Below are 16,664 nucleotides of genomic sequence, written 5' to 3'. Positions count from 1 at the left end.
GTTTTTGGGTTTTTACTTAAACTGGCTCTATTATATTTGCCCAAATTAGTTGTATTAGTACTAGGAAATCCTCTGGTGGAATTTTCTCTTTGCATAATCCAATTAATTATGTGTTTATTGTGAAATGATATTATTAATTAGGGATGAGAGACAACTAAAAATTTAAGAATAGAATTTAAATATAATTGTTGAACATTTTAAGTGATTATCTATAACCATTCCCATTTTCTTTCCATTTTTACAAAGTAGCATTTTCAAGGAAGACTATCTTATTACTAACATTACTAATACCAAAATAAACAATCTTGATTTTATGGTATTTTAAATTTCAATATAAAAATTGTTTAACTTTGAATTGAAACCCCTCATATTCATGTGAAGCAGTGATTTATATCAGGAAATTGTGCCAAATGACAGTGTCATTTGATATTTGTTAAACTTCATTCACTGTCATTTGAAGGATCTTGCCCTGCTAGTTTTGCTTTTTTTTCCCCTTATTTCAACTTTGTTCACTTTTTTAAAAATGAATTATTTTGCTTATACTAAACTTTAAAATGTCTTAATAATTTTGGCTGTTGCTTCAACCTCTCTTTGCTAGCCCCATGATCTTATCCCATCCCAAAATGGTTTACAGCTAAGTTTGAGAACCTGTTAAAAAGAGAATAATCTCTAGATTTTATTAATCAGAATCCCTTGTGCAAAATTGTACAAAAGTATCTTTTTAGGCTTTGTTCAGTTATAAACTTGAGTAATAATTGTAACACCAGAAATTTGTCCAACTGAGGCAGAGCTCTGAGCCAATAACTATTAAAGGGACCTGCCCCCTCCAGCAAATAGGATCTCACACCATCCTCACAGTCTGAGGACACCCCACACACCCACCTCCAGGGTATAGCTTTCAGTGCCCAACCTTGCCCTTATGTCTGGTCAGTCTAAGCCATGTTACCTCATTGTTGGACTCTAAATTTTGATACTGTATAGCAACCAGCCCATTTACAACCTAGCCTCATGAGAACCAACCCATCTATACTTCATCCTCAAGACCCCTACTCTTAGTAACAGGTCTTGGGCACTCTAGTTACAGGTCCTAAACTGATATGATTTGGTCTTGTTCAGGCTTGCTTGACATGGGTCATAAGGCTGAAGTGATTCAGGGTAGAAGGGCTCTTAATATAGCTTGAGACTTTTCTCTGAAGCTTGTGATATCTAGATGGAAGCCCCCTTCAAACTCTGCTGACAAGTTAGCCATTAGAGGAAAGACTTATTTTTGGAACCTATTTAACTATAATCTATAATAAGATGCTTTTGATTATTGTCCACCAATAAGTAACTAATCACTATCCCTATGGAATCACATCAGACTAAATAATACTGATTAGAACTAATCATAAGGATACAATTATTGATTTTAAATGGGCAGGAGCCTACTAAAATAGGATTGGATCAAATTATTTCTCACGTAATATTGGATTAATTATTATAGCCAATATTATTTGCTATTGAAGGTGAAACAAAACAACTTACTGACATTGAAGGTGAAACAAAACAACCTACTGGCATTGAAGGTGAAACATTCACAACTGAGTTGGAAAAAATTCCAAAAGAAGACCCACTTGTAAATTTTACATTATCTGGGGAAAAAAAAGGTATTTTTTTCTTTTAATCCAAGGCCCCTGTTTAAACTTTAGATTGGAGGGCAGCTGGGTAACTCAGTGGATTGAGAGCCAGGCCTAGAGACAGGAGGTCCTAGGTTCAAATATGGCGTCAGACACTTCCCAGCTGTGTGACCCTGGGCAAGTCACTTAATCCCCATTGCCTAGCCCTTACCACTCTTCTGCCTTGGAACCTTGGATCCAAGACAGAAGGTAAGGATCTTAAAAACCAATACAAAACAAAGAAAAAACCCTTTAGATTGATCTTAATTCTTTTTAATTAACACATTACATATTGACCTATGAAATATGTCATTTGTGGATAATGGGGAAAAGGAAGGGAAAGGGAACATGCATTCATTAAGTATCTAGAATTTGTCAAACCCTATGCTAAATCACAAAAAGATTTGGTGGATGAGTATTATTGATAGTATAAGAATTTTAAAACTCAAATCCACTTCTTATCTTGGGAATGCTTAGAATCATCTGAAAGTGAAATTTCCAAGCCAGATGAAGGGTCAGTTTCACTTCACCCTCATGAAGAGGCAACTCCAATTAGAACGGTAATGAAGAGGCAAAAACAGGTATTTTTTATGAGCCTTTAATTTTTTTTATCTTTCATTCTAATATTATTTATCCATAATTTTGCCTTAAGCTTTGTTTCTTTTTAAAAGATTTCTTCTCTGTGATGTCTGATATCTGCCCTTATCACTCACCACTCCCCTCCCCCGCTCCAAATGCTCTCTCCTTCCTTTGAACCTCATTCACACTTCAGTTTGTATAACTCACATAACATTCCTCTCTTAATTGCTTTATATTATTACTATTTGTACATTCTCCACTAAGCATAAAATTCCTTAAGGACACAGGCCATTTAACTTAAATTCATAGATAGTAGGTGCCTAATCAACACTTGTTAAATGAGTGAATGATTTGCTATTGTAATATATACTATGTTATGTCCCAATCTTAGTTAACTTCAAACTTTAGAAAATTACCTTAATTGCAGAAGGGGGAAAAATTTAAGATTTCAGTCCCCTATTTTTATTTACCTTTGATTTGTTTTAGCATTAAGCCTAAGAGAAGTAGGTAAATTTTGTTCTATACAGTTTATGTAAGTTTTTTCTTTTTGTTTTCTTTTTATTTAAAAAAATAATTATTATATGGAGAACTTTATAGTAAAAAGTCCCCCTGATGCTTAAATTTAGAAATTATTTCATTTAATTGCTTCAGTATTTTCTTTTGCTGAGGATACGATATATAGTGTGTTTTTTTTTAAATGTTTGACTTTAAAGAGAAAATTAGTCAAGATATTTCAAACCAAAATGAGAATTAATTTTATCTTTTTTAATCTTAGAAAACATTTAGAATATGTATTTATTAGTTAAAATGTTTCAGACCAAACTGAGAATTAACTTTAGATTTTTAAAAAATCTTAATAAATATTTAGAATATTTCAAGGATTCCAGTCATTTTAAGCTAGTGAATATATCTTTAGCCTATATTAATAAAGGTTTTTATTATCTCAGATCAAGATATATTAATTGTGAAAGGGCAGTATGTGCATGTATAAATGTTGTTCTGTTGTGTTTGACTCTTCATGACCCTGTGGACCCTACTGTCCATGGGGTTTTCTTGGCAAAGGTACTGGAGTAGTTTGCCATTTCCTTCTACAGTGGATTTAGACAAATAGAAGTTGAGTGATTGGCCTAGGTTCACACAACTAGTAAAAGTAAGTGTCTGAGGCTGGATTTGAACTCAGGTCTTCCTGACTCCAGGACTCCCACTCTATCCACTAATCTATTTATCTGACCTTTATAAATGTATAGTACAGATACATATATAATATATAATTGAAGTATTTTTTAAAATGTGTATAAAGCTATAATTATTATAGCTAGAGAGATATTTATTTGATTTTTTGTCCAGCTTACTTTACCCCTCCAATGCTTGCTTCATTGCTTAGTCTTTAGATAACAATGACTCTCTGTGGAGAAAATGATCAATTTGAGTATCTTCTTCCCCTTGAGGAACCATAGAAAGCAACAGGGGATGTCCTGGTACTGAATCTGCCTAATTCATAGATGAATTGAATGTGGTGCCTAAGAAGTTGTAATGGATGTCCATTTTTGCCCAGCAGTTGTCCATGGCAAAGGTTTAGCTGGGTTCCTAGTATCAGTTGCTGCTTACCTATAGTACTTTAGCTGAAGACCTTATGCTTGTAGTTATATAGGATCGAATGGACCACCATGAGCCTTTCTTTATTTCAGTAATAATGGTCCTGGTATATATATGTGGCACTGTTTGTTCCTTTTTCTTTCTGAGCTTTGTTTGGCAGTGGCAGAAGCCACATCAGTGCTTAGTTACTGTTTATAAATCAATTCCTCTTTATAATCTTTTAATGATATAATGAGCATCACTTTCTGTCTTGGGGTATAAGCTTATGGCTAATAATTTTATTCTTCCTGTTTCCTAGATAATGAAACTTGAACAACAAAAGCAGAAGCAGCTGGAATTAATTAGACAGATTGAACAACAGAAAATAAGATTGGAGAATGATTGTCTAAAGGCTCGAAAGACTCAGCTAGAACATGAGAGGAAAAAAATGAAAGAAAGAACTCAACAGTTTTATTCAAGATATATGAAATCTTACCCTTTTATGGACCAGTGGAAGAAAGAAACTTATGTAGCATCTCAGCATTTAGTAAAAAAAAATTTCTTTCAGATTGCCAAGTATATTTGAAAAAGATTTTTAAAGCAATGAATACTTTGTAAATTTTTAGAACACAGTTATGGGGTAGCTGAGTAATATAGTGGATAGAGAACCAAGCCTGCAGTTGGGAGGACCTGGGTTCAAATCTGCCCTCAGACATTTCTGTGTGACCCTAGGCAAATCACTTAACCTCCTTTGCCTAGCCTTTATCACTCTTCTGCCTTTAGAATGAATACTTAATATTCATTCTAAGACAGAAGATAAAGATTTAAAAAAAGACATTTGCACTAATGTTACAAATTGAAATTTTTAATTGATGGAATCAGATTATTCCTTAACTTGTAGACACGTAATCATAATTAATGATATCAAACATTTGTATAATTCTGGGATACGGCACTAATGAAACACCTGATGAAATGCTTTCCTTTAATGAATACTAGTTAGTTTACTCGGATTAGTTATTAAGCAATATTAATTAGGTTAGGAGTAGATGTTATATTTTATTAATATTAATTTCTAATTAGGGAAATGCTTTTTAAAAAAATAAATAGACATAGTATCTATATTTAGAGAAGATAGAATATTTTAAATTTGTCTTTTAAATATTTCTTTTTATTAGATTGTTGATGCTCCAACATTAGGCTTAAAAATTTCCAGAGAAGATTGGAATAAACAAATGATTCATAACTACCAACAACAACTTTTACAGCAAAAGAGGTATTATTAGTCATTTCACAATATAAATTTCTTTGCTATAGTAACTGATGGCAGATTTCTTATTTCCCAGAAAATTTAAGTTGGGATTAGTACATTAGAATACTGGTCATTTTTCTCATCAAAAGAAATTTTATTTCTTTGCAGGTTTCACAGACAATCCATTGATGCAGCCAGGAAACGTTTGCATGAGTTTCAGAATATGTTAAAACAAAAATATCCATCCATATCAACCAAATCCTTTTCATCTGATTTTGCCAAGCTCAATAGTGAACCACTTGATAGAAAAACACTAACATTCCAGTCTCTCTCTTACCATCCAAGAGTACCAGAATTGCCAAGTCTACATTCACGACCAAATTATCCTGCAATAACAGGAGACTCCCACTTGTTTTCATTAGAGAGCAATAAACGGCTATTCTCTGAACAGGGTGCTCTTTCTTATTCAGGGTCACAGTTAATTCAACCTTCAGAATCTTCTGCTGCACCTGAGTCTAAATTTGGAAGTATACAAGATCTTTTTTCAGCTAAGAGTCAAATTCGACAACCCTCAAGTCATTTCATAAGTTCAGAAGATGGCCGTTTCATTTCTTCAGATCATAGCCTGGCTCAAAGGGATAGTTTGAAAACAATGCAAAAGCAATTACATGTACAAAAGGAAACTCTTCATATTAGTGAGAAAATCCCAGAAGAATTGCTTGTAGATAGACAGCAGCCTGAATTGGAAGAAAGAATACTTTCTGATCAAACTGGGTCCTCTTCTTTAGTAACATTATCTGGAAGAATCCAAGAACCCTTTGCCATCAAGAATGAGAGCATAGTTCCCTCAAGCCATTCCCTAATGCAAATATTTCCAGATAAGCTTTTATTTTCTTCTGAGGATACCCTGCATCAACAGTGTAATCTGAGCACAATCCAGGAACAGTTGAATAAACAAAAGAAAGCCCTGTACTTGTGCCTAAAAGCCCAGGAAAGCCTGGGTTTACATAGGTCAGCTTCAGGAAAAGAAAAAGTACCTTCTAGTCGTGTGTCCTTTAGTACTACTTCAGTGCCACTGGTTCCTCAGCATTCACTTAGTTCAACAGTTTCTGCTGCATCCAAATCTGTAGGAATTCAGGAATTCCATTTAACTGGGAGTGAGACTATATCTCCTTCAAGGCATTCCACAACTCAGGATAGATATTGGACTTCTTCAAAACCCATGCTAGCTCAGCAAGATAATTGGAAGGTAATTAAAGATAGGCAAAAGGACCAGGAAGAGATGTTGGTACAACCTAAGAGAGCTTTAGAGAAAAAATTATTTCCTGATCAGACTGCCTCTCCTTTCCTACAACAGCATTCATTTACTTCCCTACCATCTACTGAGTCTGGAGGCATGCAGATAGCCAGTTCATGTCCTTCAATCCCTAACATAATGCAAATGTGTCAGGAAAAGCTTTCGGGTTCTTCAGAGCACATTCTTTCTCAACAAGATGATTTGAACCTTCACCAAGAACAGTTGGCTGGAGAGAAGAAAGCTCTTCAGATTAGTGAAAGTGCCCAGCAACAGACAATTCTGAATGAAAGATTATTTTCTAGTCAGACCAATGAAATTTCTGTGCCATCCTTACCTCAGCATTCATCTACTCCACCATCTTCTAAATCTGAAGAAATCCAAAATCCTTTTGTAGCCAAGAGTAATAACATACTTCCTTCAGGGTATTCCACAATCCTGGTATTTCAAGATAGAGTTTCTGTTTTAAATGACAGCCAGTGTCAGCAAGATAATTTGAAAGAAATACAGGAACAATTGAATAGAGAGAAGGAAACCCTTCACTTTGACCAGAGATCCCTATTACGGTACCTTAATTACAAACATGGTGCATTGGAGGAAAGTACATCTTCTAGTCAGACTGATTTCTCTCCTTTAAAACCACATTTTTCTCCGTACTCAAATAGTTCATTGCCTTCACCTGAAGCTGAGTCTAAATCTGATACTGGAGGAATACAAGAACCTTTTTTAACTAATCAGAACACACTTTCCTCACCCCAGCTTTCAATCCACACATTTCAAGATAAACTTTTGGCTTCGTCAAAGCATTTTTCAGCTGCTCAAGAGAATTCAAAGGAGTTGCAAAAGGAAATTTTAGAGAGGAGACAAAAAGCCCATGAAGAATGGCTTTTTCGAAGACAGAATAGTCTGCAAGAACAGCTACAGCAGTATGAAGAAGCTATAAAGGATTCTTTTCATGAGAATCAGGTATTAATATATGTTTTATTTGTTAAGTTAAATTATTTGAAATCTAATTTATTTTTTAATAGATGTCAGTTTGACATTGTGAACATAGTCAAAAGATTTAAATCCTGGCTCTTGAGCAAATTCCTTCTGAATTAATAATCTTGACCAAATAATATAACCTTGAATGTGCTGTAGGCTTCTTATTTGTATATGAAGAATAAGGATACTTTTTTTTTTTTTGCAATTCTTGTTTCCTCCTTTATTTTTTACATTTATTTGTTCCCAGGTAACTCCCTCTATTTTTCTCTTCCCCCATTAAAGATGACATTATTTAACAAAAAGATAGATATAGATAGATATAAAACTATGTCTTGCTCATTTCTATTTAGAATTTTTTCTCTGGGAGTCCTCATTCACAAGTCATAACTCAAACAGCATTTTTTTTTCTGTATAAATTGTTCTCTTGATTCTTCTCATTTCACTCTTTTTTTTAAACCCTTACCTTCCATCTTGGAGTCAATACTGTGTATTGGCTCCAAGGCAGAAGAGTGGTAAGGGCCAGGCAATGGGGGTCAAGTGATTTGCCCAGGGTCACACAGCTGGGAAGTGTCTGAGGCCAGATTTGAACCTAGGACCTCCCATCTCTAGGCCTGACTCTCAATCCACTGAGCTACCCAGCTGCCCCCTTCATTTCACTCTTCATAATTTCTTGTAGGTCTTTCTGTGTTTATAAAAAATTAACCTGCTTATCATTTCTTATGACACAGTAGTATTCCATCACAGTCATGTATCACAACATGTTTGGCCATTCCCTAATTGATGGCCATCCCCTCAATTTCTAGTTCTTTGCCACCACAAAAAGAACTGCTATAAATATCTTAGATAATTTCTTTTCCTTTTTCCTTGCTCACCTTGGAAAATAAACCTAATGGTGGTATTTCTGGGTCAAAAGGTATACTTTTTTTGTTTGTTTTTTTATAACCCTTACCTTCCATCTTGGAATCAATACTGTGTATTGGCTCCAAGGCAGAAGAATGGTAAGGGCTAGGCAATGGGGGTCAAGTGACTTGCCCAGGGTCACACAGCTGGGAAGTGTCTCGAAGTGTCTGAGGCCAGATTTAAACCTAGGACCTCCCATCTCTAGGCCTGACTCTCAATCTACTGAGCCATCCAACTGCCCCCAAATGGGCAGATTTTTATACTCAACTTTAAGTACCGTTTTCTAAAAATAGACAGGGGTTACAATTTAATTTTCATAATCAGGGGAGAGTTAAGTATTTTCATTGTTATAGTCAGAGAGGAGTTACATTTAATCTTCACAGTATACAACATGATTTCCCTAAACTTCCCTTCTTTATTCTTCTATACTTTTCCTATTTCAGTGAACCTGCTATATGTAGATACTGTGCTAAGCACTAGGAATGGAGCACAGAGTTATGGAGAAGTCCAAAGAGGGCAACTGGGAAGGAGAAAAATTGGTCTAGGCACCTACTTTAAGTGAAGGTTCTAGGAAGAACTCTCCACCCTGGGCATGTTGGAGAAGTCCAGAGGAGTGCTGCCATGTGGGAAATGACGAACTCACTGCAATATTAGACTCCTCCCCTGTGGTGTCAAAAAATGAAGTGGTCCTTCTTGTCAAAACTTAAATCCTTTTACTGCTTTCATTTCTCCTGCATCTGACTTGACCTTGTCAAATAATAGTAACAAGTAGCATTTATATCATACTTCTAAGTTTTGCCAAGTGTTCTTTTCATCATAACTATGCAATGAAGTGTGGGGTTGGTTTTTTTTTATCTTTTTGTTTGTTCTTAGCTGAGGAAGTAGGCTTTGAGAGGTTAAATGACTTGTTCACAATTGCATAGCTAATAAGATAAAACTCAGACTCAGGTCTCCTGACTCCAAATCCAGAATTTTATCCCATTGCTCTTTTATATTTAGGTTTACCCTCTACTGACTGTTCCCTTTTATAAAACCAACACATTGAGGTCTTCTCTAGCCAAAAAAAGGTTTCCTCTGACTCTTCTACTCTCTCAAGATGTTTTCTGTTCTTTCCACTTCACTATTTAACTTGTAGAAAAATCAGGTTTCACTCACTGCCTCAATTTGTTCTCAAATCATGTAATCTGTCTTTTTCCTTTCGTCTTTTTAATAGTTAGTTTTGTTAGAATCTTTTTCATTTTTACTCTTCCTCAATCTCTGAAGCTTCTGACACCTTCTCCTTGACTCTATTTCATGATTACCCATCTCTCTTGAAGGTTCCTTCACTATGATGTGGATATTCTCCAGAATTCTTTCTTGGCCCTTTTCTTTACACTCTTTCCTTTGGCAGCTTCATTGCTTCAGTTATCATTTTAACTTGGAGTCTCAGAATCACCTTTGCAACTATTTGTCTTAACTTATATACAAAAAAAAACCCCATTATAATGTGTGAAGGGAATCTCCTAGATGGGGTCTTACCTGTGTCCCCGAACTGTTAGCTTTACATCACTTGACTGGATGTCATTTGAGAGTGCCTCAAATATAGGTCATGGGGATAGGGACCTAGGGACACGACAGGGAAAATAAAGGTTATGGGTCTGGAGGTAAAGGAGAAGATAAAAGAAGCAATTCAGGGAAGTAGACTTTCTATTCCCTTGGACAACAGTGGTGGAGACCCATGGCTGAGAGAGATAGCCATGTGGAGAGGCACATGATGAGATTAGAAATAGGCTTCAATCTTTATCTGAGTTCTCCATTCAAGTAAATATTAATCAACTATGGAAATTAAGAGCCAGAGAGTATTAACTTAGTTTTTACAATATTGCTACACATGATCATTTAGTTTTTCCTTGAAGATCTCTAAAGAAAGGAGATCAATCTTTTGAAGCAGATTGTTCCACTTTTAAACAGTTATTATGAGGAAGTTTTTCCTTGATATCACGTATAGATTGGCTTCAGAATGTTTTCTTCCCATAACCCATAAAAAGACAAGACAAAACCATATTCCATCCTGGATCTTTATTTCCTCCAAAAGAGCCATTCAGAATTAAGTTCCTGAACCCTCATCTCTACAACAGAAGAAGTCTTAACTACACTAACTGACATAAAAATGAATAAGAATAGGACCTCAACATCACTGTCCATGTGGAAGTATCCCTGACTTCCTAATGTTTCAAATACTAGGGTCACTTTTATGTATTAATTCTAACTTACCCACAGTCTATTCAGTTGCTCTCAAGATCACAAGTATCAAACCAGTACTCTGATACTGTTCTATTTTACCCTGCTTTTAATGAATTGAGCTGGAAATGAGAATCCAACTGTTGTTGGCCAGCTAATATATTGGTGTGCCTATACCCTGTGGTTTTTTGCCATCATATTCTGACCTGCATACAGAATATTTCCTCTTGTTCTTTTAAGGAAATGGTCCTCTCTAACTTCATTGCCTTTTCATTATTTTTTTCATTAAATTTTCATTAATTATTTTCATACTTTCATAATAATTCATAAATCATTTTCATTATTCATTACTGTTCTCTTCCCTGCTCCTCATTTCATAGTCCCTTTTTTTATTTGAATAATTCCTTCCTCTTTATTATGACAGCTCCTACTTCTGGAAGATAATCTCCCATGTTTGTTGAATACTGAACTTTGACACTTTGCATTGAAGCCCCTTTATCTCAGTTGTCATTATGCTTGTATTACCCTCATCCTCATTCAATCTGATCTCATTGTAATAATTTCTGAACCAATTCAAAGAAAAAAATAATTTCTGAACTGATTTAAAAGAAATAAAATATTTTTTAAATGGTTCCTATATACATGGCATAGTGCTACATTCTGAAATTACAATGGCAAAAAGCAAGTCAACAAGCATAAAAATGCCTACTCTGTCAGGTGCTGTACTAGGTGCTGGAGGTACAAAGAAAGAAATTTTAAGTTGCTGAGGTACTTGGGATAAGGCAAGAGCAGTACAATCAAAACTCATTATAAGATCAACTTTGCTGACTTTGAAGGAGATAAAAATAAAACAAATTAATATAATCATAACCTTAACTGTGAATGGATTAAACAATCCAGTAAAACAAAAGAGAGACCAAATATTTTTTTAAAACTTCACAATTTGTTGATATAACATCTAGAAATGACATAAGCTGTAGTATCAGATTTAGCCATTGTGTTTGTTTTGCTTGCATATTGGGAGGGAATATTTAACAAGGGAGGAGGTTGTTATAAAATTGTGGCAGTTATTTTTAATCATTAAAATAATTAAAAGTAATTGGTAAGGATTAGGGAAATGATAAGTTAAGAGGTAGGTGATAGTGACCTTTAAGTAGTATGGCAGTAGAAATGCTAAACTGGTAGAATTTAGTGAGAATAACTTGAAGAATTAAGAGATTCCAAAGTTCTAATCACAATGTTTGCAAGTTAGAATGTTGGCATCTTGGGATGTGTCTCCACAGACTGCACCTGGGTGTTCTTTCTCTGATGGAGGCATTGGAGTTTCCCATTGGGAGAGACAAAGAAGGGTCGGGACCCTCACAGATCATCTGTTCCCAGGAGCTTCTGGTTCTTCTATGATAGTAGTAACCTTTGGGTTTCCCATTGGTAAAAGAGAAAGGAACCTGGAGTATAATCCTCATGAGTCATCTGGTCCCCAGGATATTAAGTTCTCTCTGATTATGGCTGTGGAGGTTTTATTTAGGGGAGGGAAGGAAAGGACTGGAAAATAGATTGTTTCCTTCTGAAGTGGGGAAAAACCTTACAGGTTAATTCAAATGATTTCTTCTACTGCCCCTCCTGTTTTTTTAAAGGCAAATAAGTCCATACCCCAAAACGTGAAAGAAATTCAAAGTACAGAGCAATTCACAGAGTTATCATCTTTGTCACAAGATGTAAGAAGTAATTATCAGGAAGAACTAAATAAAGCAGACAAGAGCAAATTTCATGCCAGTGAATTGCTCTCAGAAAATAGCGATCCAGATGAGCACACTGGTAAGGAAAATGATTTGTTATTTTTATTTTACAGACTTTGACTTAATTATATTTTCCTGTCTGATATTAATTGGATGGAAGATGTATAATATTGATATTATTTGCTGTTTAAAGAATAGATGTGGGTTTTTTGTTTTTTGGGTTTTTTTTTTGGACAGGTGAGCTGCAAAACAGAGAGCAGAGACAGAGACTTTCAAAACCACCTGTAGCAAAAATCAGATCACGACTAGATTTAAATCAACATGAACTTAGTACTATTCAAGAAGTAGAATCACCAAAAAGTGGCAGAGTTTATACTAGAGGTAAGGAAGCATCTACTAATATCACATTTTTACAATTTGCTAAGCTTATAATACTATATACAGGTTTAAAATATTTCCAGGCATATTTACTTACCACAGTTGTTGAATTTAAGGTGTCATGTCCCATCCCATTTTTACTTCCTTCTCTCAACAAATGGATTAGATTAAAGAAAGTCAACTTCTTTATAATGAAAAAAGTTAAATCAGTTCCACTGGCTACTGGTAGGAATTTGGGCTACAAGTAACCTTGCTATTTAAGTATGTAGTTTTATTTTGCATATAACAGGTTAAAAATGATATCAACATTCTTCTTGCTATTTAGTCATCTTTCATTGAATTTATCTATTTCTCTTGAGGTTACACCATTCTTTCAGTCATCCAAGTTTGCAACATGTTCATTCAAATGATTTCTTCTACTCCCTCTCCAATTTTTAAAGGCAACTAAATCCATACCCCAAAGTGTGGGAAAAAATATGAAGGACAGAGCAATTCACAGAGTTATCATCTGTCACAATGTAAGAAGTAATTATCAAGAAGAACTAAATCATGCAGATGAGCAAATATGATAACTGAATTTTCTTCTCTTTCCTATATTAATTCAGGTGTCTAGTCAGTTGACTTTACCTCTATCCATCTCATTTATTCCTTTCTCTCCAGTCATATGGCCGCCCCCATAGATCATTTCCTTACCTCTCATCTAGATTATTACAATTGTTCAGTTCTGTTCAATTCTTTGTGACCCTATTTGGGGTTTTCTTGGCAAAGATACTAGAATAGTTTGCCGTTTCTTTCTTCATCTCATTTTACAGATGAGAAAATTGAACAAGCATAGTTAAGTATCTTGTCCAGTGTCACAAAGCTCTAGTGTAAGTATCTGAGACCAGATGTGTACTTAGGAAGATGAGTCTTCCTGACTCCAGGCCAGGTACTTTAAACACTTAATGACCTTCCTTTGATTATTAGAATCCTTTTTAATTTCCTTTTTTCCCTCTCTAACCCTTTTTCCATATACCTTCCAATTTAATATTTCCAAAAGATAGACCTGACTATGTCCTACTCTGAAATCTTTGTTTCTCATTTATCTCTTAAGATAAAATACAAACTTCTAGTTTAGCATCCATCCAATCTAGCATTCACAATCCATTCCATCTGGCTCCTATATTCCTCCCCTTTATGTATTCTGTTTAAGCTAAACTAGCTTTTCCTTTTTTTAAACCATTATCTGATGTCTTATAATTGATGCAAGTATCTTAAGCAGAAAAACGATAAAGACTAGGCAGTTGAGTTTAAGTGACTTGCCCAGGGTCACATAGCTGGAAGGGTCTGAGATGAGATTTGAACCTAGGACCTTCTATCTCAAGGCCTGACTCTCAATCCACTGAGACACCTAGTTGCCACCTAAACTAGCTTTTACCATAACTCAGTATTCCACTCCCATTTCTTTTCTTTTCTACAAGCTGTCCCTCATTCATGGAATGTACTGTTTCTTCATCTTTACCACTTAGAATCCATAGCTTCCTTTAAGACTCAACTCCAGTACTACTTTGTAAAGAAATGTTCTCTGATTTCACCATTGTTAGTTTTATCACCCTTTTGAAATTATATTTTATTGATTTTTCTGATCTCTTGACTATTATTCCCCTACTCGGTAAACTCTTACTCAGCTTATTTAATAAGCTCCCTCTTGCTTAGAGGACCAATGCCCCTATTTGAAATTTAAAACCCTTCATAACCTAACCCTAACCTGTCTTTTCAGTCTTGTTTTGTGTTATTCTCCTTTCCACACTCTACAGCCTAGCCAGTCTGGCCTTCTTGCTGTTACTCACCTAAAACATTCTGTCTCCTCTGTCCTATGCCTTTGCCCCAGGCTATTTCCTGTAGCTGAACTGAACTACTTCCCTAGACTACAGCTTATAATTCTTCCAAATTGAGTTCATAAAACAACTACATGAAAACTTTCCTGATGCCCTCAGCTCCTAGTGCCCTTGTTCCCAAATTCACTTTTTACTTATTTTGTATATTGTATATACTGCATGTTGTTTCCTCCAATAGAATATAAGCTCCTTGAGGTCAAGGACAGTTGTTTTTGTCTTTGCATATAACACAGTGACTTCTACATAATAGATGCTAAATAAATCTTGCTTTGGATTGAAGTGCAATATACCAACTTAGTCACAGTTGGATTATAGTCATTTAAGAGACTTGTTTAAATTAAGCATTTGAGGGTGCTTAGGTTAAAAAAATCTTAGAGAGCTTTGTCTATTCCTATACACTAATAAGATATGTTAGTTTTAGCAACTTCTACAAGTATATGAGAATATCCTTTGTTTTAAGATCAAAGTAACGTAATAAATAAGCATCCCACGTACTACATCCCTACTAGTAAGCATATAGCTTGCTATCATTTTAATACCTCCTGTCTTAATAGGGAATTTTACTATCTCCTGAGGCAGGTCATTATAATTTGTCCTCTTGTCAGAAATCCTTTATGGTAAGTAACCAAGTCAAGATATTGTTCTTTGTAGAAACCATTTATCACTCCTGTTTCTGTAATAGCATAATCTTGAATCTTTTCACTTTGCTACAGTTCCTTCTCTGGACATAGATTTAATCCATGCCTTTATAAAATGTGGTTCCCTGAACTGAAGAAATGTGTTCTCTGAACAGGGCAAAATATCATGGGACTTTCTTCATTTCCTCATTTTAAACATTATGCTTCTCTAAACCTAAGATCAACTTAATGTGGAAATAGTCTTCATGTCTCACAGCTGATTCATATTAAATGTACACTATGCCAAAATTCTGTAAAGATTAAAATTTAGGGGAGACTGAGGTAGGTAGAAATTAGTTTCTCTCTGCAAGGAGTATTATATTTTTAGAGGTTTATTAGAGATTAAGGATTAAAGAAAATACAGGATAAGAAAAAACCTAGGCCTAGGCCAGAGGCCTAGACAAGATAACCTCACATCATGGAAGAGACGCCTCTGCTCCAAAACAGAAGTCCAAAAGACCTCAAAAACCTTTGCAATCAGGTTAAATACCTTCTCGATCTCGGCCCACGTGAGAATTCAAAGCATTCTGGGGAAATGGAGCAAGGACTTCTGAGGATTGAAGTCCAGAGTTCGAGTCTATTTTTTTACAATTCCCAGAACTTTTTCACAGAAATTTTTATCTAGCCTTCTTACCTTTATATTGTCTTGTATAGATCAATTGATATGTATATGTATACTGATTTATTTATTTTTTATTTCAGAGAAGAGAGAATGTTATGGAGAGGTGGCTTCCAAATCAACTTTAAGTGACTTGGATTCTAGCAAATTTGAAGAAACTGTTGATCAAGGTAGAGATCCTATCAGGATTTCAATAAACCGAGTCCCAAGTTTGGGGAATATATCACAAGATAGTAATCAGTCTAGTACCCTGCAGACTACAAATCCAGTTCATAGTGGTAATAATAATGGTATGTATCAATCAGGTAAGAGATGAATAAATTAATAAGATTTGTTATCCTTCAAGGTTCATCTGAAGCCTCACCTTCACAGCAAATACAGTCATAGTCTTTCTCTTCTCTAAGTAGTTTTTTTTAATCACTTTACTTAGCACCAAACTAATATTGTTGCATTGCTTCGTGTTTGCCAGTCTTATTCACCAGCCACACTCACATTTTGGAGGGTAGGGATCATTGTCTTATCTTCATTATACCTCCTAATATTCTGACCATGTATTGAGTGTTTAATGTAGATATCTTTCTTGATGATTAACAGCTTAGGAAGAAATAGTATCAGTAAATGCAATAGGAATTCAGGGTATATTGGAACAAACTTTGTATTTGGAATGAGAAGACCTGGATTAAAATCTCTATATATACTACCTGTGTGAACCTGGGCATATCATTCTATGGGCTTCAGTTTTCTTCTGTATAAAATAAATGGTTTGGATTTGATTTTCTCGAGGCCACTTTGGCTCCAAATATCATAATTTATGTAAGCTTGAACTAGATGGATGGTTTTATCATGGTAAGGAGTGGAGTTATACATAATTTAAATAACCAACTTAGAAGGGTAAACAGGTGTATAGTTGTATGATAC

General features: G+C 35.0%; 1 protein-coding gene across 23 annotated transcripts in view; it reads left to right on the top strand.

Annotated features, from left to right (window-relative positions):
- CEP295 (centrosomal protein 295) overlaps positions 1-16,664 on the top strand; it is a 257,489-nt gene that overhangs the window by 39,980 nt on the left and 200,845 nt on the right. For 18 of the 23 annotated variants that reach the window (XM_056794485.1, XM_056794504.1, XM_056794502.1 and 15 more), the window contains 8 exons: positions 1,506-1,646; positions 2,133-2,236; positions 4,129-4,356; positions 4,988-5,085; positions 5,230-7,321; positions 12,094-12,274; positions 12,433-12,576; positions 15,830-16,036. In XM_056794485.1, coding sequence (XP_056650463.1) covers positions 1,506-1,646; positions 2,133-2,236; positions 4,129-4,356; positions 4,988-5,085; positions 5,230-7,321; positions 12,094-12,274; positions 12,433-12,576; positions 15,830-16,036 — 3,195 coding nt within the window. The remainder of the gene's footprint in view (positions 1-1,505; positions 1,647-2,132; positions 2,237-4,128; positions 4,357-4,987; positions 5,086-5,229; positions 7,322-12,093; positions 12,275-12,432; positions 12,577-15,829; positions 16,037-16,664) is intronic. The other 5 variants (XM_056794492.1, XM_056794493.1, XM_056794503.1 and 2 more) reach the window with 3 other exon arrangements.

This window comes from Monodelphis domestica, chromosome 4 (assembly GCF_027887165.1).
Source record: "Monodelphis domestica isolate mMonDom1 chromosome 4, mMonDom1.pri, whole genome shotgun sequence".
Classification (NCBI taxonomy): Eukaryota; Metazoa; Chordata; class Mammalia; order Didelphimorphia; family Didelphidae; genus Monodelphis; species Monodelphis domestica.
The sequence above is the reverse complement of the archived record's forward strand: the minus strand, read 5'-3'. Positions and strand labels throughout refer to the sequence as shown.